Source organism: Agelaius tricolor, unplaced genomic scaffold, assembly GCF_023055355.1.
Source record: "Agelaius tricolor isolate 1412-34295 unplaced genomic scaffold, bAgeTri1.0.p SCAF_8, whole genome shotgun sequence".
Lineage (NCBI taxonomy): Eukaryota > Metazoa > Chordata > Aves > Passeriformes > Icteridae > Agelaius > Agelaius tricolor.
In genome coordinates, this window is record NW_027269268.1 from 17,894,445 (window position 1) to 17,913,199 (window position 18,755).

An 18,755-nucleotide genomic window follows, 5' to 3' on the forward strand; every position below is an offset into this window, starting at 1 on the left:
GGATTGATAAAACAAAGAAGTGTTCATTTGATGTGTGGTTTTGTGACTCACTGGGTAAAACTATTTATGCTGTGTGACTCCAGTAGGTTTTCAAACAACATCAAGGAGATATTTATTGGCAGTGCTGGTTTTGTGGCACTGAGAAAAGAATAAGTAAGTGTAAAGGAACAGCTGTTTGAAGTTCTTCTAGGAGAATTTAAATCCCATATTTTCCAACAATGTGAATGAGTCTGCATTTGAATGCTAAACCAGAAAGGTTTATGGTGCATATGGTACCTATTTGAATTTTTTAAATGTCTAATTTCTGCCATGGAAATGGAGGCCAGCTTGAGTTATTTATTGTGGGATGCAGAAGGAAATCACGACCCTTTGCAGGGACACGTTAGAATCCCTGCACCATTCAGCCAGTTTTCTCCTGTCACACCTACTTAAATTTTCAAAAAGAAGCTTTAATGTATTGAGTGTGCTCTGGATCTTACTAGTTCCGAGCACTTATGACAGCTTTCAGAGATTGCTGGTGGCTCCCAGTAGATTGTAATTCTAGAAACAGGAGCCTGATGCTAAGCATCACCACCTGTTCCCCATTATTTTCCTTCAGAAGAAAACAATGCAAGTATAAGATTACATACTAATGGAACTCATTTTCACTAAATAGGTACATTTGGTCACATGTTATTTGGTGGCCCATAAAAGAAAAAGAGGAAAATAGTATGCTGTTTTCAAAAGGGAGAGGCAAATAAAACTTAAATTCAGAGTTTCCTAACTAGGATAGCTAAACCAAATTCTTCCATGGCAGGTATACCAATATGCACTATGTAAGTACATACAGATTGCTTGTTGGAATAGCTGTGTTTTCAATTTGATTTGTTGTCCTATCCTAAAAGGCTTTGGACTTCATTAATCTCTTTGTAAATTCCCTTTAGAGCTAGATTTGAACTTTTTTGGCATTTGCCCTGAATTCCTATTTATGCTTTGCTTAAAACAATGCAGGTCTCATCTCTAACCAAGGTTTCTCTACTGCCCCTCAGTAGAAAAAATTATAAGCAGATATAGCACGGTTATAATGACACTTGCAAGTTAAGTAGTTCTCTGTTATATTCTGTTATTATTTGCCATACACCAGCGTGGTCCCATGTTGTATCTCTGCTATAAAGTCATGTGACATATATCTAGGTAATGAAGAAATGTTTAAAATGAACTCATCACTGCTTTTCTTATTAGGTGAGAAAAGGGTTTAGTATGGTGTATGCACATGTAGGCAGTACATTTTTCAAGCATGGGAGCATGTGTATGTCTCCCTCCCTGGAATCCTGAACACATCCGCTTTCATGTAGAAGTTGTGATAGCCTGGCCTGCTCAGGGGACTCACCAGTCCTGCTTTTGGGTGCAGACCAGCCTCTAAAGTTGTATCTATATATCTGCTTCTTGGCAATTCTTGTGGCTGTTTTCCCTTTTGCTAATATCTTATTCCCAAGACCACTCTAAAAAAAAACAGCTTTTTTTTTTTTTTAAGAAGGTTTTCCCTGCTTGTGTTGCTTGGTGATTCTTCTCCGAGAATCCATGTCAGACTGTGGGTAGCCTTCCTTCTTAGTTTTGTTGTTATTCTCCTTTCTAGCCTTAGTCTTGCTTCTTGCAAACTGTTCAGTAAAAAGTGGTGGGTTTTTTGAGATAGCATACTTTTTGAGGTGTGCTATTTCCTGATTTTTACAAGCAAGGTTCAGCAGTTCATTGGATGGCAGCAAATTAAGGGTGACTTTACCCACTTCTTGCACCTTTGGGGAGATGAGGTATTATTAGCAGTGTTTCTTTGCTGCGTTCGTGCTTGGGAGACAAACCCTTCAGTCAGTAATCCCATCAAAATTATTGGGGTCATGTCTGTGGGATGCTTCGTAGCTACTTAAATAAATTTTCTGGAGTAGGTTTGGTGGCTGTATGAGGCAGCCGAAATGGAAGTACTGTCTCAGCCATAATTACCAATTGAAAAGACTTAGGATCAGGCCTTTTATCTGGTTTATTCTCTCAGATGTTTGTTCTGTAGCATTGGACTGGATTCTTAACTCTGAAGCTGGGGTTTTGCACAGAGGAAGCAGAAATAGATTTATGGAGTGCTCTATAGCTGCTTTTTCTGAATGAAGTACTGCTCTAATGACATTTATTCAGGGACTAGGTTTGTCTGCAAATCAGATTATTTAAGTTTTTAAGAGTTTCATTTCTGATGTACCAAATGGATTTTGGTGGACATCGTCAGACCATGACTTTACTCATTACATAGATAAATGGATATGGTGTTTCTGAAAAATTGACAGACATGGTCTTAGCTTTTCTGTGATTAGAACAAAGCATTTCTATGCCTCTTTTCAAAAGTGTGTCCAAGTTGCTTTAAAATAACTGAAAGTGAATGCTTCCAAACAGCAGAAAATTTACATTTAATAATTTTTCTTCTGCCATGTATTGATGACTGGCTCTTCAAATCTTTGATTATGAGGTAAGTCTATAATGAGTAAATCTGTTTTGAAGCTCAATGAAACCATGGTATCACTGTGAGGACTACTCACATTAGGGAGAGATAACAAGATCATGTCTTTTTAGCCTTTTGATTTATCAAATAACTTTAAAACTTTGTTCTGATTTTGGCTGGGAAAGCCCCTTTGTTGGCCAAACACAAAATTTCCATTTGTTTACATCAGTTTTTTTCTTCCAGAGCAGATAGCAGCAGTGCTGGATTCAACATCTAAAAGCTCTCTGGCAGGATGGGTCCTTGCACCCAGCCTGCTAAGCACTGTAGCTTTACTGTTATTCATGTAGCTTGCTAATAAAAACAGTGATCTGGGAGAGTCATGAGCAGAGTTCTGCTTAATGGAGTCTCATTTAGACTTGTGGCTTGCTGCTTTTCTTTTGAACTTCTCAAAAGTCTTTCTTGAGTTACACTTGATAGGAATGATAAGGGTACTGCTGCACGTTCCTCAGCAAATCTGTAACACACAGGGTGTTTTTCCACTTAGATATGTGTGTATTTACATGGAAGTTGGGCCTAAGACACAGTCTTGTTTCCAGACCAGATGTGCTTTGACTTGAAGACTCTAAGATCATTAATTTTGATTTTTGGTGCATTGTAAATGACTGTGGCTTAGGCATTGGTAAAAAGCAGCTGACGCTGAAAAGAAATGAGGAAAGAAAGTCAGCAAACGTTTGTATAAATAGCTGAAAGAGGTGCTGGGGAGGATCCAGGCATTTGTATTTTGCTCTTAGCATGCACTCTCTACTGGCCATCACTCTACAAATGGCTGGGTCTTAGTGGTGTGACAAATTGTTTCACTGCTGCTAATGCTGATATTGTCAGTGCCTCCCATCTTGCTTCATTGAGTTTTATAATGAAGACTAAAACTACAGCAGAGGAATAGGTCAGTGATTGCAAGGGGGTGTGTGTAGACCTACTTTGTCCTCTGTTTAAGGAAAAATGGACTAACTGCACTAGGATGCTTCTTCCTGGCTTTTTTTTTTTAGGTCTCATGATCAAGCATGGTAAGTCTTGTTAATACCAGCTAAGGAAAAATAAGAAAATATTTGGAAAGGGATGTTTTGCAGCAGAATGATTATGTTCTCTCAGAATGTGTTAGAAAAACATCAAAATACCAATGTAGCTGTATTTTATGTTCAAGAAATATTCTGAAGCATACACAGGCCTAACTGATAGACACTACACTTACGACATGTTTTACTGAAGGACTACTCAGTATCCATGCTCATGCTCTTTCACTCAGTCTACATGTGGGCTTCAGCCTGATTGCATTGGTTTAACTGAGGAAAAAAATCTCTTTTATTGAATAAACCTGAAAAATACACTTACATTAAATTAAGTCTTTGAAAATACACTATGTGCTATCTAAAGCTTGAGCTAAGTATTGAGTAATTAATACATCCTATTGTTGCAGGTGAAGATAGCCTGACACTCTCAAACCAAGAATTTTGACTGATAGTTTATTTATACTGACAAAGTTTACCTCTCTAAAATAAATTATCTCTTGGCTGTTAACCCTTTAAAATAAGCACGGACTTGCCTTTGGGCCAAGACCTGAAGTGACATGCCTAATTGAGGAACTTTTGATTAAAATGAGAATAGTGCACCAAAATGACCAATTATGGGTTTTCAAGCAGAACGTAGCACAAGGCTGTACCCCAGTGCCTCAGTTTAGAGAGATCCTCTGAGTAGGCAAAGCACTGAATGCTCCTATGTCATATGAACCTTTGAGCTGGTTTCAAGGAAAATCCACCAAATTTAAGAAAAAACTCTAGTTTTTAAACAGTTGTACTTACTTAATTTATGGGCTGATTTTCCTACTTGGGAGAAAATTCTTAGGACAATAGGAATTGTACCTGTTTTGAGAATGAGTGGTCTGTGGAAAAGGGGTCATTTTCTGTTTTGGTTTGGGTTTTTTTTTCCCCTGTGATTTTTCCCAAAATATGCAAACTCTCAGGTGAATTTAGTCACTTGGCTATGCCAAGAACTGCCTAGTGGGTTTTGTAGCTCTTCCAACAAGAGCAGGTGTGTAACCACCACTATGTAAGAGTTGGTTTAGTGCAGGTGGAGGGAGATCCTCAGGGCCAATTGCTCATCAGAGCTAAAGACATGGCCCAAAGGAAATTGTGCTGTCTTCTTGTTTTAGTTCTAATGTGTTCTGAGCAATCCTATCTCCTGGAGATTTAGACGAGCAGGAAACTGAAAGGGAATTGCTTGACTTGGGAAATACCCTTCTCATGACTAAGGAAAACCACCTAGTGTTCATTACTTTTCTGTGATGAAGTACTTTTAATTCATGTCAGCCTGGTCTGTTTTTCTGCCTCCTTGTCATGTAGGAAAATAATCTGTTGCCCAATAGGTGAATCACACTTTGTATACAGTAAACTATTACAAATGTACGTATATTTTCAGAAATATAAATATGCAAATAACATCAAGGATCTGAATAACATCACTACTGCTAGTTGAACTACCCAAGACTTAGTTATAAATAGTTTTATTTGTCTAACTGAAATTATTTTTTTTCCCTGGAGTGTCATATGAAGTATAGGGAAACAGTAAGTCATATCTCCATATCTTCCAGCAAACACTGTAGCAAAAAGTAAGGAAGGAAATCTTCTCTTGTCATGATTACATAGCCATGGTCAGTGTTTGATTTAAACATGAAATTTAAGGAGAACTCTGTGCATAGTCATGTTCTGAAAGATTTTTCCAGTTCTGAGTTTGTCTGTAAAATATGCTTTTAAAAATCAAGCTGTTTCTCTAAAATATGCTTCCATGGGTATCACTCAAAAGTATGATACATTTTTTTCCCACTTGTCTGGTAAATATGGTCATCTTGATTTGTGTTTCTGTCTCTCTGTAAAGGAGATAATTATTGCAGTTATTATCACTTATATTTAGCACATCTGAAAAGAAGGGTACAAATTCAGAAAAAAAAGAGAAATAATTATACAGTTAAATGAATTATTTCTGTTCTTTGTACTTCTTATGTGGCCTTGGCACAGCAAGCCATTTATACCCCACTACCTTGGGGGGTATAAAGGAAATAAGAAAGAAAAAAAATAAAGGTAGACAAAACCAATGAAGTAAAACACTTGAAATCTTTTCTGCCCTTTCTGGTTTTGCTGTGTAGGCTATCTAGCAGGTAAAGAACTGATCATGCACAATTTTAAGAAAGCACAGTACCTAGACAGCACAGCACTTAGAGGCTGCCTCTGGGCGAGGTTACAATGCCAGCAAGAGGAGGCCAGATACAGGATGACTCTGTGTTTGCAATCCAGGGCATATAAATGTGAAAAATGCCTGCTAACAAAGCGTGCAGTACCCTGGGGAATGCAGCTCATGCAGAGTAGAAGTTGTCAAGAAGGTGGTGCAATATTACCATGGTTCCTGCTTCTTTGCCTTTCCTAACAAGAATCAGATATACACGGAAGTTTTCACTACAATAAAGTTGCGAGAACTAAAAAGTAGTATCAGGTTGCTGCATCTGGCTTAGCTTTAGAAGTGGAAATATAGTAATGGGATAAATGAAAGGGCCACCCACTATAAAGTGTGGGTGACCAGTATAAGGAAAAAGCACCCCTGCTTTAATGCTTATTTATTCCAAAGGCTGTTACAAAGAAATTGCTCTCAGTCTGATGTAGTGCCAAACACAGGGGATTAAACTTTTTAATGACTTTTTGTTGACCAACATCCAAGACATCGAGGAACAAAAGAAATTCTGTAACTCCACATAAAGAATATTATTTTCAGACAAGAAGAAAGTGCTTGAAAACATAAGTTCAGAAGATAGGATAAAAGGTAGCAGGGAAGAGGATAAATGCATGTCTCAGCAGCAGAACAGTTTATTTTGAGGGTGGAGAACAGATTTAGAGGTAATTCCATGTTAAATGCCAGAATTCAAGGTAATTTCTTGCTAACGATGACTAGAATAGGACAGTGTCCATTTTGGCTGGATTCAGAAATTGTATAGGATTATTTTTCTTTCTTTCTTTCCCCTCTCTTTTTTCTTTCATTTCCTTGGATTAGGTGGAGTTTTTTTCCCTACAAATCGGATATTTTCTGAAATCCTACTGTTCTGTCTCTTTTGTGTTATGGTCCCTAGCATAAAGGAGGCCTTGCTTGAAAATGGAAAGGGGCCCATAAGATTGAGAAGAGGGTGTAGTCGGAGTACAGTGTCTGGAATGAAAGATGGTCCCCCAGTGACTATTGCAGACTGAAACTAAGAGCAGTCTCTACTAACTCAGGGACTGCAGACATAAATGTAGTCTGAAGCCACCCTGTTCTTGCCTCCTGGACTGCATGTGCTCGCTCTCTCTTCTGAGAATTGGGGTCTGGGTTTGTTTGAATTAATAGTGAAGTCATTACACTATGTAAATATGTTAGTCTTCATCTGGTTTTACTCACAAGCTATTCTTGCCTTGCTGTGCTGTTCCTGTTTTCTTGTTTGTGCAAAATTAACCAGGAGCATTTTAAAAGAAAAGGGGCTAAAAGGGTGAATAGTGTTGAAACCTTGATTGCTACGTTATTTACCGCAGGCTGAAGTTTGGTAGGCAGTTCCAACTTAATCATATAATAAGAGTACAATGGCATTTTTAATGGAGCTTTTAGGAATCCTTTCCCTTTGTCATCTTTGGCCTTCTTTGAGTAAACTGTGATAATTTGCCTTAATAGCCTAGAATTACAATTTTTCATTTTTCTCTTACTGAGGAGTTAGCTGAGCAGCAGTATGAGTCTAAGCACTTCACAGAGGTTGCCTGTGCCCTCAGGGGGCTGTAACCAAGTGTTTTCCCAGGACAGCTGGTTTTCTGCAGGTTCTCCCACTGCATAAGTACTGCTGGCTCCTCATCCAAGCACAACTGCTCCTAGCTAGAATGAGTCAGGATGAGAAGCTACACTCTCATACTGTAATTCTTCTTGGTGCTATGAAAAGGAAAGCCCCAAGCTGCATTATTGACTTGTCCAGTTTGTCAGTCTCACTTGTGCAGACCAATTGTAAAAACTGAAGAAATAATAACTTTTTTTGTTTCTTTCTTTTTCCTTAAAACTCATGGACTTCTGTGGCAATGCCTCTGAATCACCTGTGGTACAAGAGATTGGAAAGTGGGAGCTGGTGCAGGTACCTCAGAGTTGGTTGGTTGTTCTGACATTAAAGCTGGCCTGATGGAATTTCATGTCTGATTTCAATTCTCTGTAGGTGCTTTGGCATTCTCAGCTCCCCTTGCAATGGAGCAGTCACAGCCATCATGTTGCAGAGGGACTCATGTAGAACAGGAAAAGAAGGAAGGTGTTTGGAATATCAGATGTCAGTGGTGGTTTCTGACGCATAGAGAAAGAACTGGGGGTTGGAAGAGGCATATGAGTCAGGTGTTCCCACACAGACGACCATCAGGGAAGGAGACTAATGCTGACATTCAGTAATGATGTTAGATTGTGGTCAGCAGTCTGCCAAGGTGGAGACTGCAGTTCATCCTTCTCAGACATAAGGCATCTGGCTGTCTCTCCATCTGCCACAAACTCATGTTTTCAGGGCTGTCCTTCTAAATATGAGAAGCAAAGAAAGCGCATTTTGAAAAATGGTGTCTTAAATGCTTTGTATTCTGCAATGCAAAGTGTATTCTGTAAGGAATAGCAAAGAGTCATTTCCAGGGTGAGGACTGCAGATGCTGCACAAATGTTTATAACCTGAAAGCATTCTCTCTCCAGGTGGTGTAGCAGACAAAGAAGAGTTTTTGCACTGACTTCAGTAAGACAGGTTTTCCCCCTCGTTTTTCTAGAATTTGTGAATGTTTGAAAGCAAAGGCAGTTTACTTGCTTAGTAGGAATACTACAGAAGGTAAAGCTGTCATCTCATTTTTCTTGCTCTGTATACGTGCTTGCAGAGATAGCTCCCAATAAAAGCTCCACCTTGACAGTGTGCCATGATTTGTGGATGTTCAAACCCAGGTGTTGAGCAGTAATTCGCTGCCAGTTTCCAGGAGTGTTATTCTACACCCAACCACATCATCTGAGTATTTCCCTCTGTTTTAATGCCTGGTACTTTAGGAGCCATAGGGTCTGCTAGCTGTTTTCATATGGATTCTTAGTATTCCAACTGCTCATCCATTGCAGTAAACATGTTGATCAGGAAGCCAGAAGACTCTCATGCTGAAATAGGTGATAAATAGCCAATTAGAGACAAAACTTAAAAAGAAAAACCTTCAGAAAAAGAGTGGGGAAAAGGCAGAGGTAAAAGGGCAAGAACAGTCTGCTGAAAAGACTGGACATAGAACAAAGTATGTGTTAACAAACCTTCATTCTTTGAGCAGCCTTTGGTGATGCATTTGAAAATGACATAAAATCAAGACTTGGAGGCTTCCTGTCATATTGATTTAGAGCTACACTGTTGACTTCAAAGATTACCTAACATTGTTTTGATGCTCTGTTGTGATGCTGCTGCTGGTAGTTCACCAAACAACATGAATCAGATACATTGAGACAGACCCTGTAAGATTTGAGGTCAAACTGAATGTTCCCCAAATTTTTGTACCTTCTTTAATCATGTCTTCTGTAAGGTCCCAGTTCTACAGAGCAGGAAGCCACCTTCAAGATCAAGCAGAGTAGGTGTCTCGTAATCTCTCCAAATGTTGAGGAGGAAACACTGCTATGAAATATCATGGTCACAATACCAGGTAGACAGGGAAAAGCTGAGCACCTCTGTATGTACACTGTGCATGGGGCAGGAAACATAGTTTGCTTCCTTTGAGAAAGGAGGATTCTGCAGACTGATGCCAATATGAACCTAAGGGTGATAATTTGTCTTAAAGAGGGGATAGAATTGGAAAACTCATAGCTGTGCTCCCTCAGGGACAACAATGTATATGCTGTATTCTGGAGCAAGTTTGATGCTGTTCCGTGATAAGCAATGTACATCTGTGCATATTTTGGGCATACTGTGCTGCCCTTTAAGTTACTTGGAAATGTAACTCATTTCTGGTTTTACCTGGTTTTACCGAGGTCAGCTTCCACCTCCTTCACAGTCATTATTTTAAAATTTATAGAAGTATGGTGAGGAATTGAAGGTGAATTAAGTTCAATAAAATTTTAAGGTGGATTATTCTAAAAGTGTTAAACATTTGTGTTTATACTTTTGTGCCACATGTAAAATGCACTAAATTAAGGCAGGTTTAACTGAGATAGTGTCCTCCAGGAAATTTTGCTGATCCACTTGCATTCTTTCAGATTACCTTCCTCCATATGTCTTTCTGAAGCCAAGGCCAGCTTTAAACAGACACTACCTTCTCCCAGTAGGACACTGTCATAATTTGAGAGGAAGTAGGTTTTCTAAGATGCTGTGGTCACACCAATGGGTGTTCAGATTTAAATATTAGCACCTAGTGTGGCCACTGAGGACATTGGATACGCCTCTGAGAACACAGGGGTTAAAAACAGAGCACTCCTGTGGGAAGCCCTCTTGAGTTTCCGCGAGGGAAGCAGGTCAGACCTCCCCCGGCCCAGCTGCTGGCTGGGCAGGGGAGGGGAAAAGCCGTGCAGCCGGGAGAGGTAGGCCTGACCCCCCAAGGGTGGAAGGGTGGAAGAGAGAGAAGCATCAGGAGGCATTGAGCAGCCCCACAAGGACACAGAGAGAGAGAGAGAGAGAGAGAGCCTGTGCCACCTTGAAATTCAGTATCATGTCCTGGCAGCACAGTCCAGCTTGCAGAGAAGGGGGGGTGCAGTGAGAAGGTGTCTGGCCGCTTGTGGGAGTCCCTGGGTGGGCAGAGCCCAAGTTTTTAACCCCTTTTTAGACAATAAAAACTTTACAGAACATTAACCTTTCCTAGAAGAGAGATAGAGTAGAAGATGAAGAAAGAAATGAGCAAGTGTGATGAAGGTCTGAGCAAGGGAAAGATGTTGGGAGAGAAGAATCTTAAGGGAGAAGAGATGATAGAGTGGTTTTAACTAGACTGTCCTTGTTATAGCCATGGACAGAACCATGTTTCCTGTGACACAGAGACTGCATCTGGGGGGAGGCAATGGCTCAGAGCCAAGAGGGTTCAGTGGTGGTACCCCTCGGCCCCAGGGGGTGAAATTTGGGGGGGACAGGTGTCCCAAAAGTGAGGCTGTGCTCTTTTTGGAACGGGACAAAGCATCCTTAAAAGACAACCCTAGAAGCAGCTCTAGTCCATGTTCAGTGGTGAGAGCACTAGACATGAAAAGAAGTCATGATAGCAGATGTTCTCCAAGCGGTGCCACAAGTAACATAAAAACACATGAAGTTTCAACAGTGTTTCCAGGAGAAGCCTATAGCACAAGAAAGACTCCTCTCCTCTTGATGAACTGAGAATTAATTGTCTGAAAAGTAGTGCTAGACCAAGAGCTGAAATTTGGGAGATAGACATATTAGAAATTTAGTGGGGACAAGAGGAAATGTATTTGTAAGGTTTTCATTTTTCCTGTGTGTTCCTTTTTACATATAGTTGTAGTGTAGTTAATAAAGTTTTCTTTATTTCTAAGTGGGGGCCTACTTTGCTTATTCCTGGTCACATCTCACAGCAGAAACCGGAGAGAGTGTATTTTCATGAAGGCACTGGCATTGCGCCAGCATCAAACTATGACAGACACAAAATGTAGGTAGTTCTGTAAGAGAAGGTGTAGATTTATAAGCTGTAGAATAGGTTGGAGTGATCTAGATAGTCTAGACCTAAAATGCTTGTTGAAATTCATTATGTGGGCTGAGAGTCACATTGAGTGAGATATCATTCAGGAAAATCTTTGGAGGTCTTTTCCTATCTGCACTGGGAGAGTCACTGCTAACACTGACCAGTGCTGTGTGAAATAGGGCAGCACAGCTCCCCTGTTTATTTGGAGGTGTCTGAACTCTCTTTCCACCAGATGCAGCTACACACTCCCCCTGAGCACAGCTCCCTTCACAACTGCCCAGTGCTTGCAGAACAGGATGTTGTTTTCCATGGCATTATTGTTTGGACAAGGAAAACTTATGAGACGACCCCTGTGAGTCTTGCCTCAGTTGGTTCAGAGGGACCTCAGTGAGGTTTGTTTTCTGGTTGTTAAGATCTGAGTTTTCTTTGGCTCTAGCAAATCATGAGAGCTGGACTACTGCAGGTCATAGAAATGTTCTTTCCCTGGTGGTCTAGCAGTGGATTGAGAATTCCTTTGAAAAATGAATATTTATTGTTTAATAATGTAGGCTTTTGGGACCATTATCCACACAGTTTGAAGGAATGATCTTTGGAAGCTGCAATATATGTATCCATGATGTAGCACTCTGTGAATCAGACCTCATGTAACAGCAGTGTTGTGTTAAATTGCAGAGTTAAAAATAAATTATCTCTAGAAGAAAGTGCTTGTACTGAATCTAGAGGCTGAATATGGCACTTTTCTCTTTAGGTCTGAGAGAGAAATGGGTCAGAGTTATATTAACAAAAACAAGGTTTGGTGAGAAAAATTGAATCATTAAACTTGCTATGGCAACTGAAAGAAGTAAAACTGTTTCATTGCAACTACTGTTAAGTTTTTCTTTTAGGAAGGATCTGTGCCACAGCAGTCACTGAGAGTTGAGAGTTTCTGGTTTCTCAGTCTGAGACAGGATCCATGTCTGGAGCTGTCTGAGAGCACAGCATGATTTCCTCTGTGGGATAAATTAACCATGGCTTTGTGCTTGCACACAGTGAGATCCCTCGCTATCATCTATGCCTCTGCTGAGCTAAGAATAGAAAAAAGCAACATCAGCAGTGCTGTGGGAAAAATACATCACTCCAGATGGCTGCTGATAAAGGCTTTTCTTGTTTGGGATTAATAATAAAATAGTAAATAATGGTAATTTCTCATCCACATCTTAACCTACATGTCTGCTTAGCAGCTAGGAGAAAGTTAGGCTGGAGTCTGTCAAAGGTGGATTTTTCTGGATACACCTGAGAAGCTCTCAGTAAGTAGTTTAGTTGCCTTGCAGGAAAAAAGACAACCCACAAAGAGCTGGGAGTTTGCTTTGTTTGTTGGTTATTAAAAGGCTTTGAATTCCCCTCTTAGCCCCTCCATTCTGCTTTATCACATTGTATCCTGTGAGATCATGTTAGGATTTCTCTCAGACTTCTGAGAGAATCTTCACTCTGTCTCCAAAGAGGCGAGTAGGACGAATCCCACATGTGATGTATTCATTTAGCTCTACAGGCCACATGTTGCATACAACTGTCCCACCAATGTTGATCTGTTAAAAGCCAAAACAAATTTGAGACCCAACTCAGAATCAGGCCCAACTGGGGAGCCAAACAATGACTTGCATTCTTTGTAGTTAGTCTTGACAGCAGGCTACTTGGTTAAAGCATATGTTTGCATTTCCTAATTTATTGGCATGCTTTTAATTTGGATTACTAATTCTTCAGAGAAAGAGAAAAGAAAAAGAAAACATGGCACCCCTGTGGCTATTTCATATGTTTGCTCCATGGGGATCAAGTCCTTTCTCTGAAAGATAGTTCTGTCCTGTCCGAAGCAGGATGGGAAGGAGAGATTCTCACCATGATTGAGCCAGTTGGTTGCTTCATTGTGCCTGATGGCTTTGGAATATTAAGCAATATGCCCAAGACTAAAGGCAAACAAGCTCTTTTGTTCATCTCTCAAGTGGAGGTTGGAAACTCTGTCCTCTTGCCTATAGTTCAAGACAGTTTTGATCATCTAGCCAGCATATTGGCTACAGAGAGTTCAGCTTCCATCTCCTTCACAGTCATTATTTTAAAATGTATGGAAGCATGATTAATTGAAATGGAGAAAATAACTTTTTTTTCCTTAAGTAACAAGTGAGTAATAAACTGAGTTGCAGTACCAATTCATTTGTGGCAACCAGTCTCACAGACATTGTATAAATATAAAAGATTTTGTAGATGTGATATAGAAGAGATTTTGACAGCAGAAGATGTCTGTAGTATGTGGTAGCACAGCCTAGTGGCACAGGCATTTGCACAGGATATTAATAAATAGGGATAATATGTACAAAACTGAGTGAAAGCCTAAATTAGTTTTCTGACATATGGGTACCAGGGAAGCAATTCCTGGGTTTATATATGTGTCCATTTCCTTGGGTCCCTTGTCTCACCTTTGAGAGACATATGTAGCTACTGCCTCATTGCCAAGTGAGAGAAGATGATGAAGGACTGACCTGGGAGCTCTGGAGAGCTCTCACTTCCTGGCTGTACAACTGGTTGTAGCTTTTCTCCTCTTCTTCCACTCAGTCCCCACTATAATCAGGGAATGATTGCATGGACCAAATCTGGCAGAGTATGCAGAACAATACATGCAGTGGTACTGTCATTTCAGTGGTACGTGAGATTCATCTGTCTCACTGAGTGCTGCTTGGCATCCGCAGTGAAAGGCTAATGGACAACCTCCATGCTGTTTCTTCTGCTGGGAGGGGTAGTAGCCATGATTTTCTGCCAGGACTGACTCTGCACTTGGATTTTATGATGTGTTTTTTAAGAAAAGTTAATTGCTTCTGGGGGAATCACTACTGATATCTTTTCCATCAAAACACCTATTTGGGCACGGCTCCTGTCAGCGTTGAAGGTGGGTCTGAAGCCAGCAGTGTCTCAACTGCTTGTGCTGGATAAGTGATGACACAATCCAGGTAAAAATCTCAGTGGCTCTTCTGCCTTTCACTGACTCGTGATTATCTAATACAGTGTGGAGTACTTCAGCATAAAAACAAATGAAACATCCTAATACGAGCAGATGAGAGCCTGGTGATTAAGACACTGGCTGGGAATATGGTCTTCAAATATTTGCTGGAGGCCATGTTGAAATTCAAGACCTTATCTCCCAAAGCTCAATAAAGTATGTTTGCCATCAGTCTTCTCACCCTTCAGCACATTACAGCGTCTGTCTTACTCTTCCCCCTGGAGTACTTCTCCATTACGTTTTATAGTGCCAGACAGAGAGACTCAAGCTGTTTGACTTCTTAGCACAACAATCTCACCACTTAATATTGCTACAGCTTGCAGTGAAACTTTGTGGTACCTATAAAATATGTGTGATAGCAAATGACTCCAGCAAAAATATCAAGAAAGTGTCATTGCACTGAGAAAAGGGGCTAAGAGCTCCTCTGTCAGAAGGAGAAAGACAAAGGTAAGCATAAACTTCACTGCTGCATGGTTCTCAAATCATGGGAATGACATTACCCACTTAGCCACAAAATGTAGACAATCAGTTCCTTACCCAGCCTTCCTGGGAAGTTAATATAAAAAGGAAGATCTTTTAGTGCTTGGAACGACATGTTCAACTATAAAAATCCCCAAATTTTGTCCTCTATCCTCTGCATAATTTTCCTTGAGTATTCTATCATGCATTCATGAAATTTTGAATATAAATTCAGAAGAGAAAAGAGAAAAGTTTAAAATCTCAGTATTGTTGTGACTTGACTGGTAAGGGTTAGTCTTGGTGGACTGATGCAGGTGACATTTTGGTGCAGCACAAGCAACATCCATTTCAACATCTAGCCTGAATCCCCCAACATTGCAAAAATGCCTTTGCTGTACAGTTTTGGACAAGTAATCAACAGTGTCTTTTATACAAGGATACAAAACTAATTGGAATGGCTTAGGAAAAACCATGTCAGTAAACAATGCTCTTAATCAGAAAACACATTCTGAAAATGTGACTCATTATCACAGGCACATCTAGTTCATGTCATGCTACGGGTGACTTGATTGCCTGCAAGCGGGATAAAAAAATAAGATTGTTTAAATGCAGCTTCAGAGAGGGTATTTTATCTCAGTTTCATCTGGTTTCCCATGCTATCAAAGCTGTGTTTAGTGGATGGAGATTTACAACCAGAAAATGATACGTGTAGCTGAAGAATGTGACGGGATGATGCGCCTTATAGAATTAGTTATCATTGCTGGGGAAGTAGAGCTGGTTTACAGCTTGCTTCTTCCCTCTCCATCTGGGACTGATCTGTGTCTTTGTGTTGTATATAGGAAATGTTCTCTACAATTCTCTGAACGTAAAGACTCTGTTCCAGGCACCGTGGTGCAGGAGATTTTGGAAACCTTGACTTATACATAGATAATAGTTAACATGCACGTTTTTACAAGTATGTTTTCTCTACCCTGTATTTTAAAGAAGTGTACCTAGATTGACTCAACTGACAATAAAGGAATAATTATGGATGCATTTCCCTCCTGCTAGCCAAGGCTAAGTACACAATATGTTATTTTATTTTTCTGTTTCTATAATGAATGCTACACAGCAATAGAAATTACTCTGCTGAGAGCAGGAATTATGTCTATTCTAATGAATGTCTAGTGACTAGGAAACAGACCCAAGGCTATATAGGCATTTTTGTTTCAAGGTCCTGTCATTGATAGCCAGGCTATAAATGGATTGTGACTTTGGCAGATCAAAATAGTTGGTGGCAGCAGGCATTTGCAAGAGGGTTTCTTGTATGGCTGGCTGGTAGCTGGTTGTTTGAGTGGACCTTTTAGTTATTATCTAAGCTACATGTAACAGTCTTATTTTTTGATGTGCTGCAGTCATTTGCCTTAGGTAGGTCAGTTTTGGCTTATCGTAATTCAGAAGTATTATTTTTATTTAGGAATGGGCTCTAGATTGGGAAGAAAGGCTGGGTTCTGTTGATTTTCCTAGCAATTTTTGAAGTTTTCTTTTGTTACTTTCACCATTCTCAAGGACAGAGTGTAGAGCTGACAATTAGACGCATATCTTAAAATGTCTTTTTCATGTCACTCAGCTTAAAAGCCAAAAGTAAAACAATCACTAGATATGGTATGTGAGAGCATTCATTAGCACCATTCAGGATCAGGGAACTCTTTTTTTTCAGGAAGCTATTTGAGGAACCAAAATAAAACTGCAAGTAGGCTGACAAGTTGCAGGTGTATGCCACATGCCCATATTGGAAAAAAGATGCGGTTATGAAGGTCTTGATGACAGACAGGGGTCTAAAATGCCTTCATCTCCAGATTTTAGCCAGTCCATCTGTTTCTTATTTGCATTTCCTCCAGCTAGCAGAGTTAGTATTTTCCAAACTCAGTATAACCATGCACAAATCTATATAAAATCGCTTTATTTTTGCATTGTAAGATCCAATTTAAATAAGGAAAGTCTTACTTTTATGGTAACTATATAATAAATTTTAAGTCAGTTTTATTTATTAGTTTTGGAAAAATGAGGGACAGGAGTGATGAGATTGAGGAAAGAGCACTTTAGCTCCACTTTGCTAGAATAAGTAGAATCTGCTTATGCCTTAAGAGTACCAAAAAGGTATTTCTATTTATCTCTTATTGGTACTTCTAGCTTAAAAGATCTGGCCTTTGATTTCATCCTCTTGAGGAAATGTCCATTCTTAAGGCTAAAAGACTTCCACAAAGTTCAGATTACTCTGAACAGCTGCACCCTGGAAAAATTCTCAAAGGCACATATTCAGAGGGCAGAAGTAATGAGGCAACAGCACTTGGGAAATACCCAGCCAGCACTTTTGGTACTGTAAAGTAAATTTTGACAAACAACTCATGAAGTCACATGAGAAATGGAATAGTTTCCCCTCTCTCTACTGACATGAGAGAAATTAGGTTTTCTTTGAAGACCTCTTGTTTCTTATGTGATTCTCAACAGAATTGCATGAAGATAGATAAACAAGAGTTTCTCCACCTAAAGAAGCAACTTTCAAAGTGGATTCCTAAAGACCTGAGAGAAATATATGTCTTGTTTTCAAAAATTATTACAGTTAAGTAATCCTTCTACACTGGAAATTAGTCAGTTGAGCTTTTTTGTGGGAGGATGAGCAATTAATTGCAAAATCATTTTGAAAAGCAATAGTTTTATTTATTTGAAATACTGGAGAAAATTAGTTGAGGAAATGTAAACATAATTTTCCAGGAAGTGCACAAAATTTATGGTCATCTTTTTTTATTTAAACAAATTCTGCAAGAATAATTTTGAGGAATGGGAAAAAAAATCTATAATTAATTTTACAGGCAGTAAAATTAAATTTAAACAGATAGCATAGTTGTAGCTGTGTGGGAGCCAGCAGAAAGCATCCTGGAATGTGGCAGTGTGTATTATTGTGTCTCTTGCAAGAATCTTCTCTTTTCCTTTTGTAGGAACAAAGTTTTCTTTATCTTTATGGGAGAATGCAGTGCTTTTGCTTTTGCTTTTTCCTCTTTAAAGTCTGTTTTCCTGTGAGGTAATGCTGGTTTTGATGAATAGAGAAGAATTTTATACCCATGTATCTGCTTCTAGGGAATTATACGTGCAAGATATTTTGTGCTCTGTAATACATTCCATACTGCATACCACAGGGTGTGGTTTAGCAGGTGGCAAGTATAAGGACTATACTGAGACCAGAAGGGAATGAAAGGTTATCAAAGTTAAATGCTGACCAGTGATGTTTGGTCACTTCCAAGGAGTCCCACTGGTGTGGGCCAGGGATGAGTGCTGCAGTTACAGACATTTCAATGAGTGTGATGCAGATACTCATGGTGACAACACTGAGCTTATTGGTAATAAACCAGTGTGTTTGACAACTGCCAAAGGAAGAATGCCTCCTCAGAGTTTAAAATTAAATGTTACCTTTTGGAGGGTGTGTTTCAGTATTGTTACTGGCTTTCATGGCTGTATTGATTGTTCATTGTGGAGTTTTAAGCTCTTGCCTATGAATCAGATCCCTGAATCCACAAAAATATGAATTCTCTTGTGCCCGTATACGTTTGAAGATGAAACCATGAGCAAGCATCTCTTATTCTTTATGGAATGACCAGCAGTTGTGTGAGCTTAAAGATTGCTTTGTGGCTGCAGTGGAGCACCCCTAGTTGCATCTCCTAGCCCTGTGAATTGTTACCTCAGCTACTGTTTTATTTTGGAGGTTTCAGTGGCAGTTTGTTTTCTTCTTTTTTGTGTGTTTGCTTGTTTTGTTTTTTGTTTTTCTAACAGGCTGCATCCATTCCTTGTGCAAAGGCGTGCCTCACTGTAGACCTTTCTGTTCCCCTCCAGGCCTATCCCTGCAGTAACGACAAGGAGTGCGAGGTGGGGCGGTACTGCCACAGCCCTCACCAAACCACGTCCGCGTGCATGGTGTGCCGCAGGAAGAAGAAGCGCTGCCACCGGGACGGGATGTGCTGCCCCGGGAACCGCTGCAACAACGGTACGGCTGCCAGCCCTGGGCTTTCCTGCAGAAAATCAACCTTCTTGACATCCTCTGTTGCTATGAGTGCTCCCAGTATTTTTTCCTGGGCAG

The 18,755-nt window shown here is 39.9% G+C and overlaps 1 protein-coding gene across 1 annotated transcript in view; it reads left to right on the forward strand.

Moving 5' to 3' along the window:
• DKK2 (dickkopf WNT signaling pathway inhibitor 2) overlaps nt 1-18,755 on the forward strand; it is a 42,582-nt gene that overhangs the window by 18,030 nt on the left and 5,797 nt on the right. Inside the window, exon 2 of the mRNA XM_071431790.1 lies at nt 18,512-18,662. Coding sequence (XP_071287891.1) covers nt 18,512-18,662 — 151 coding nt within the window. The remainder of the gene's footprint in view (nt 1-18,511; nt 18,663-18,755) is intronic.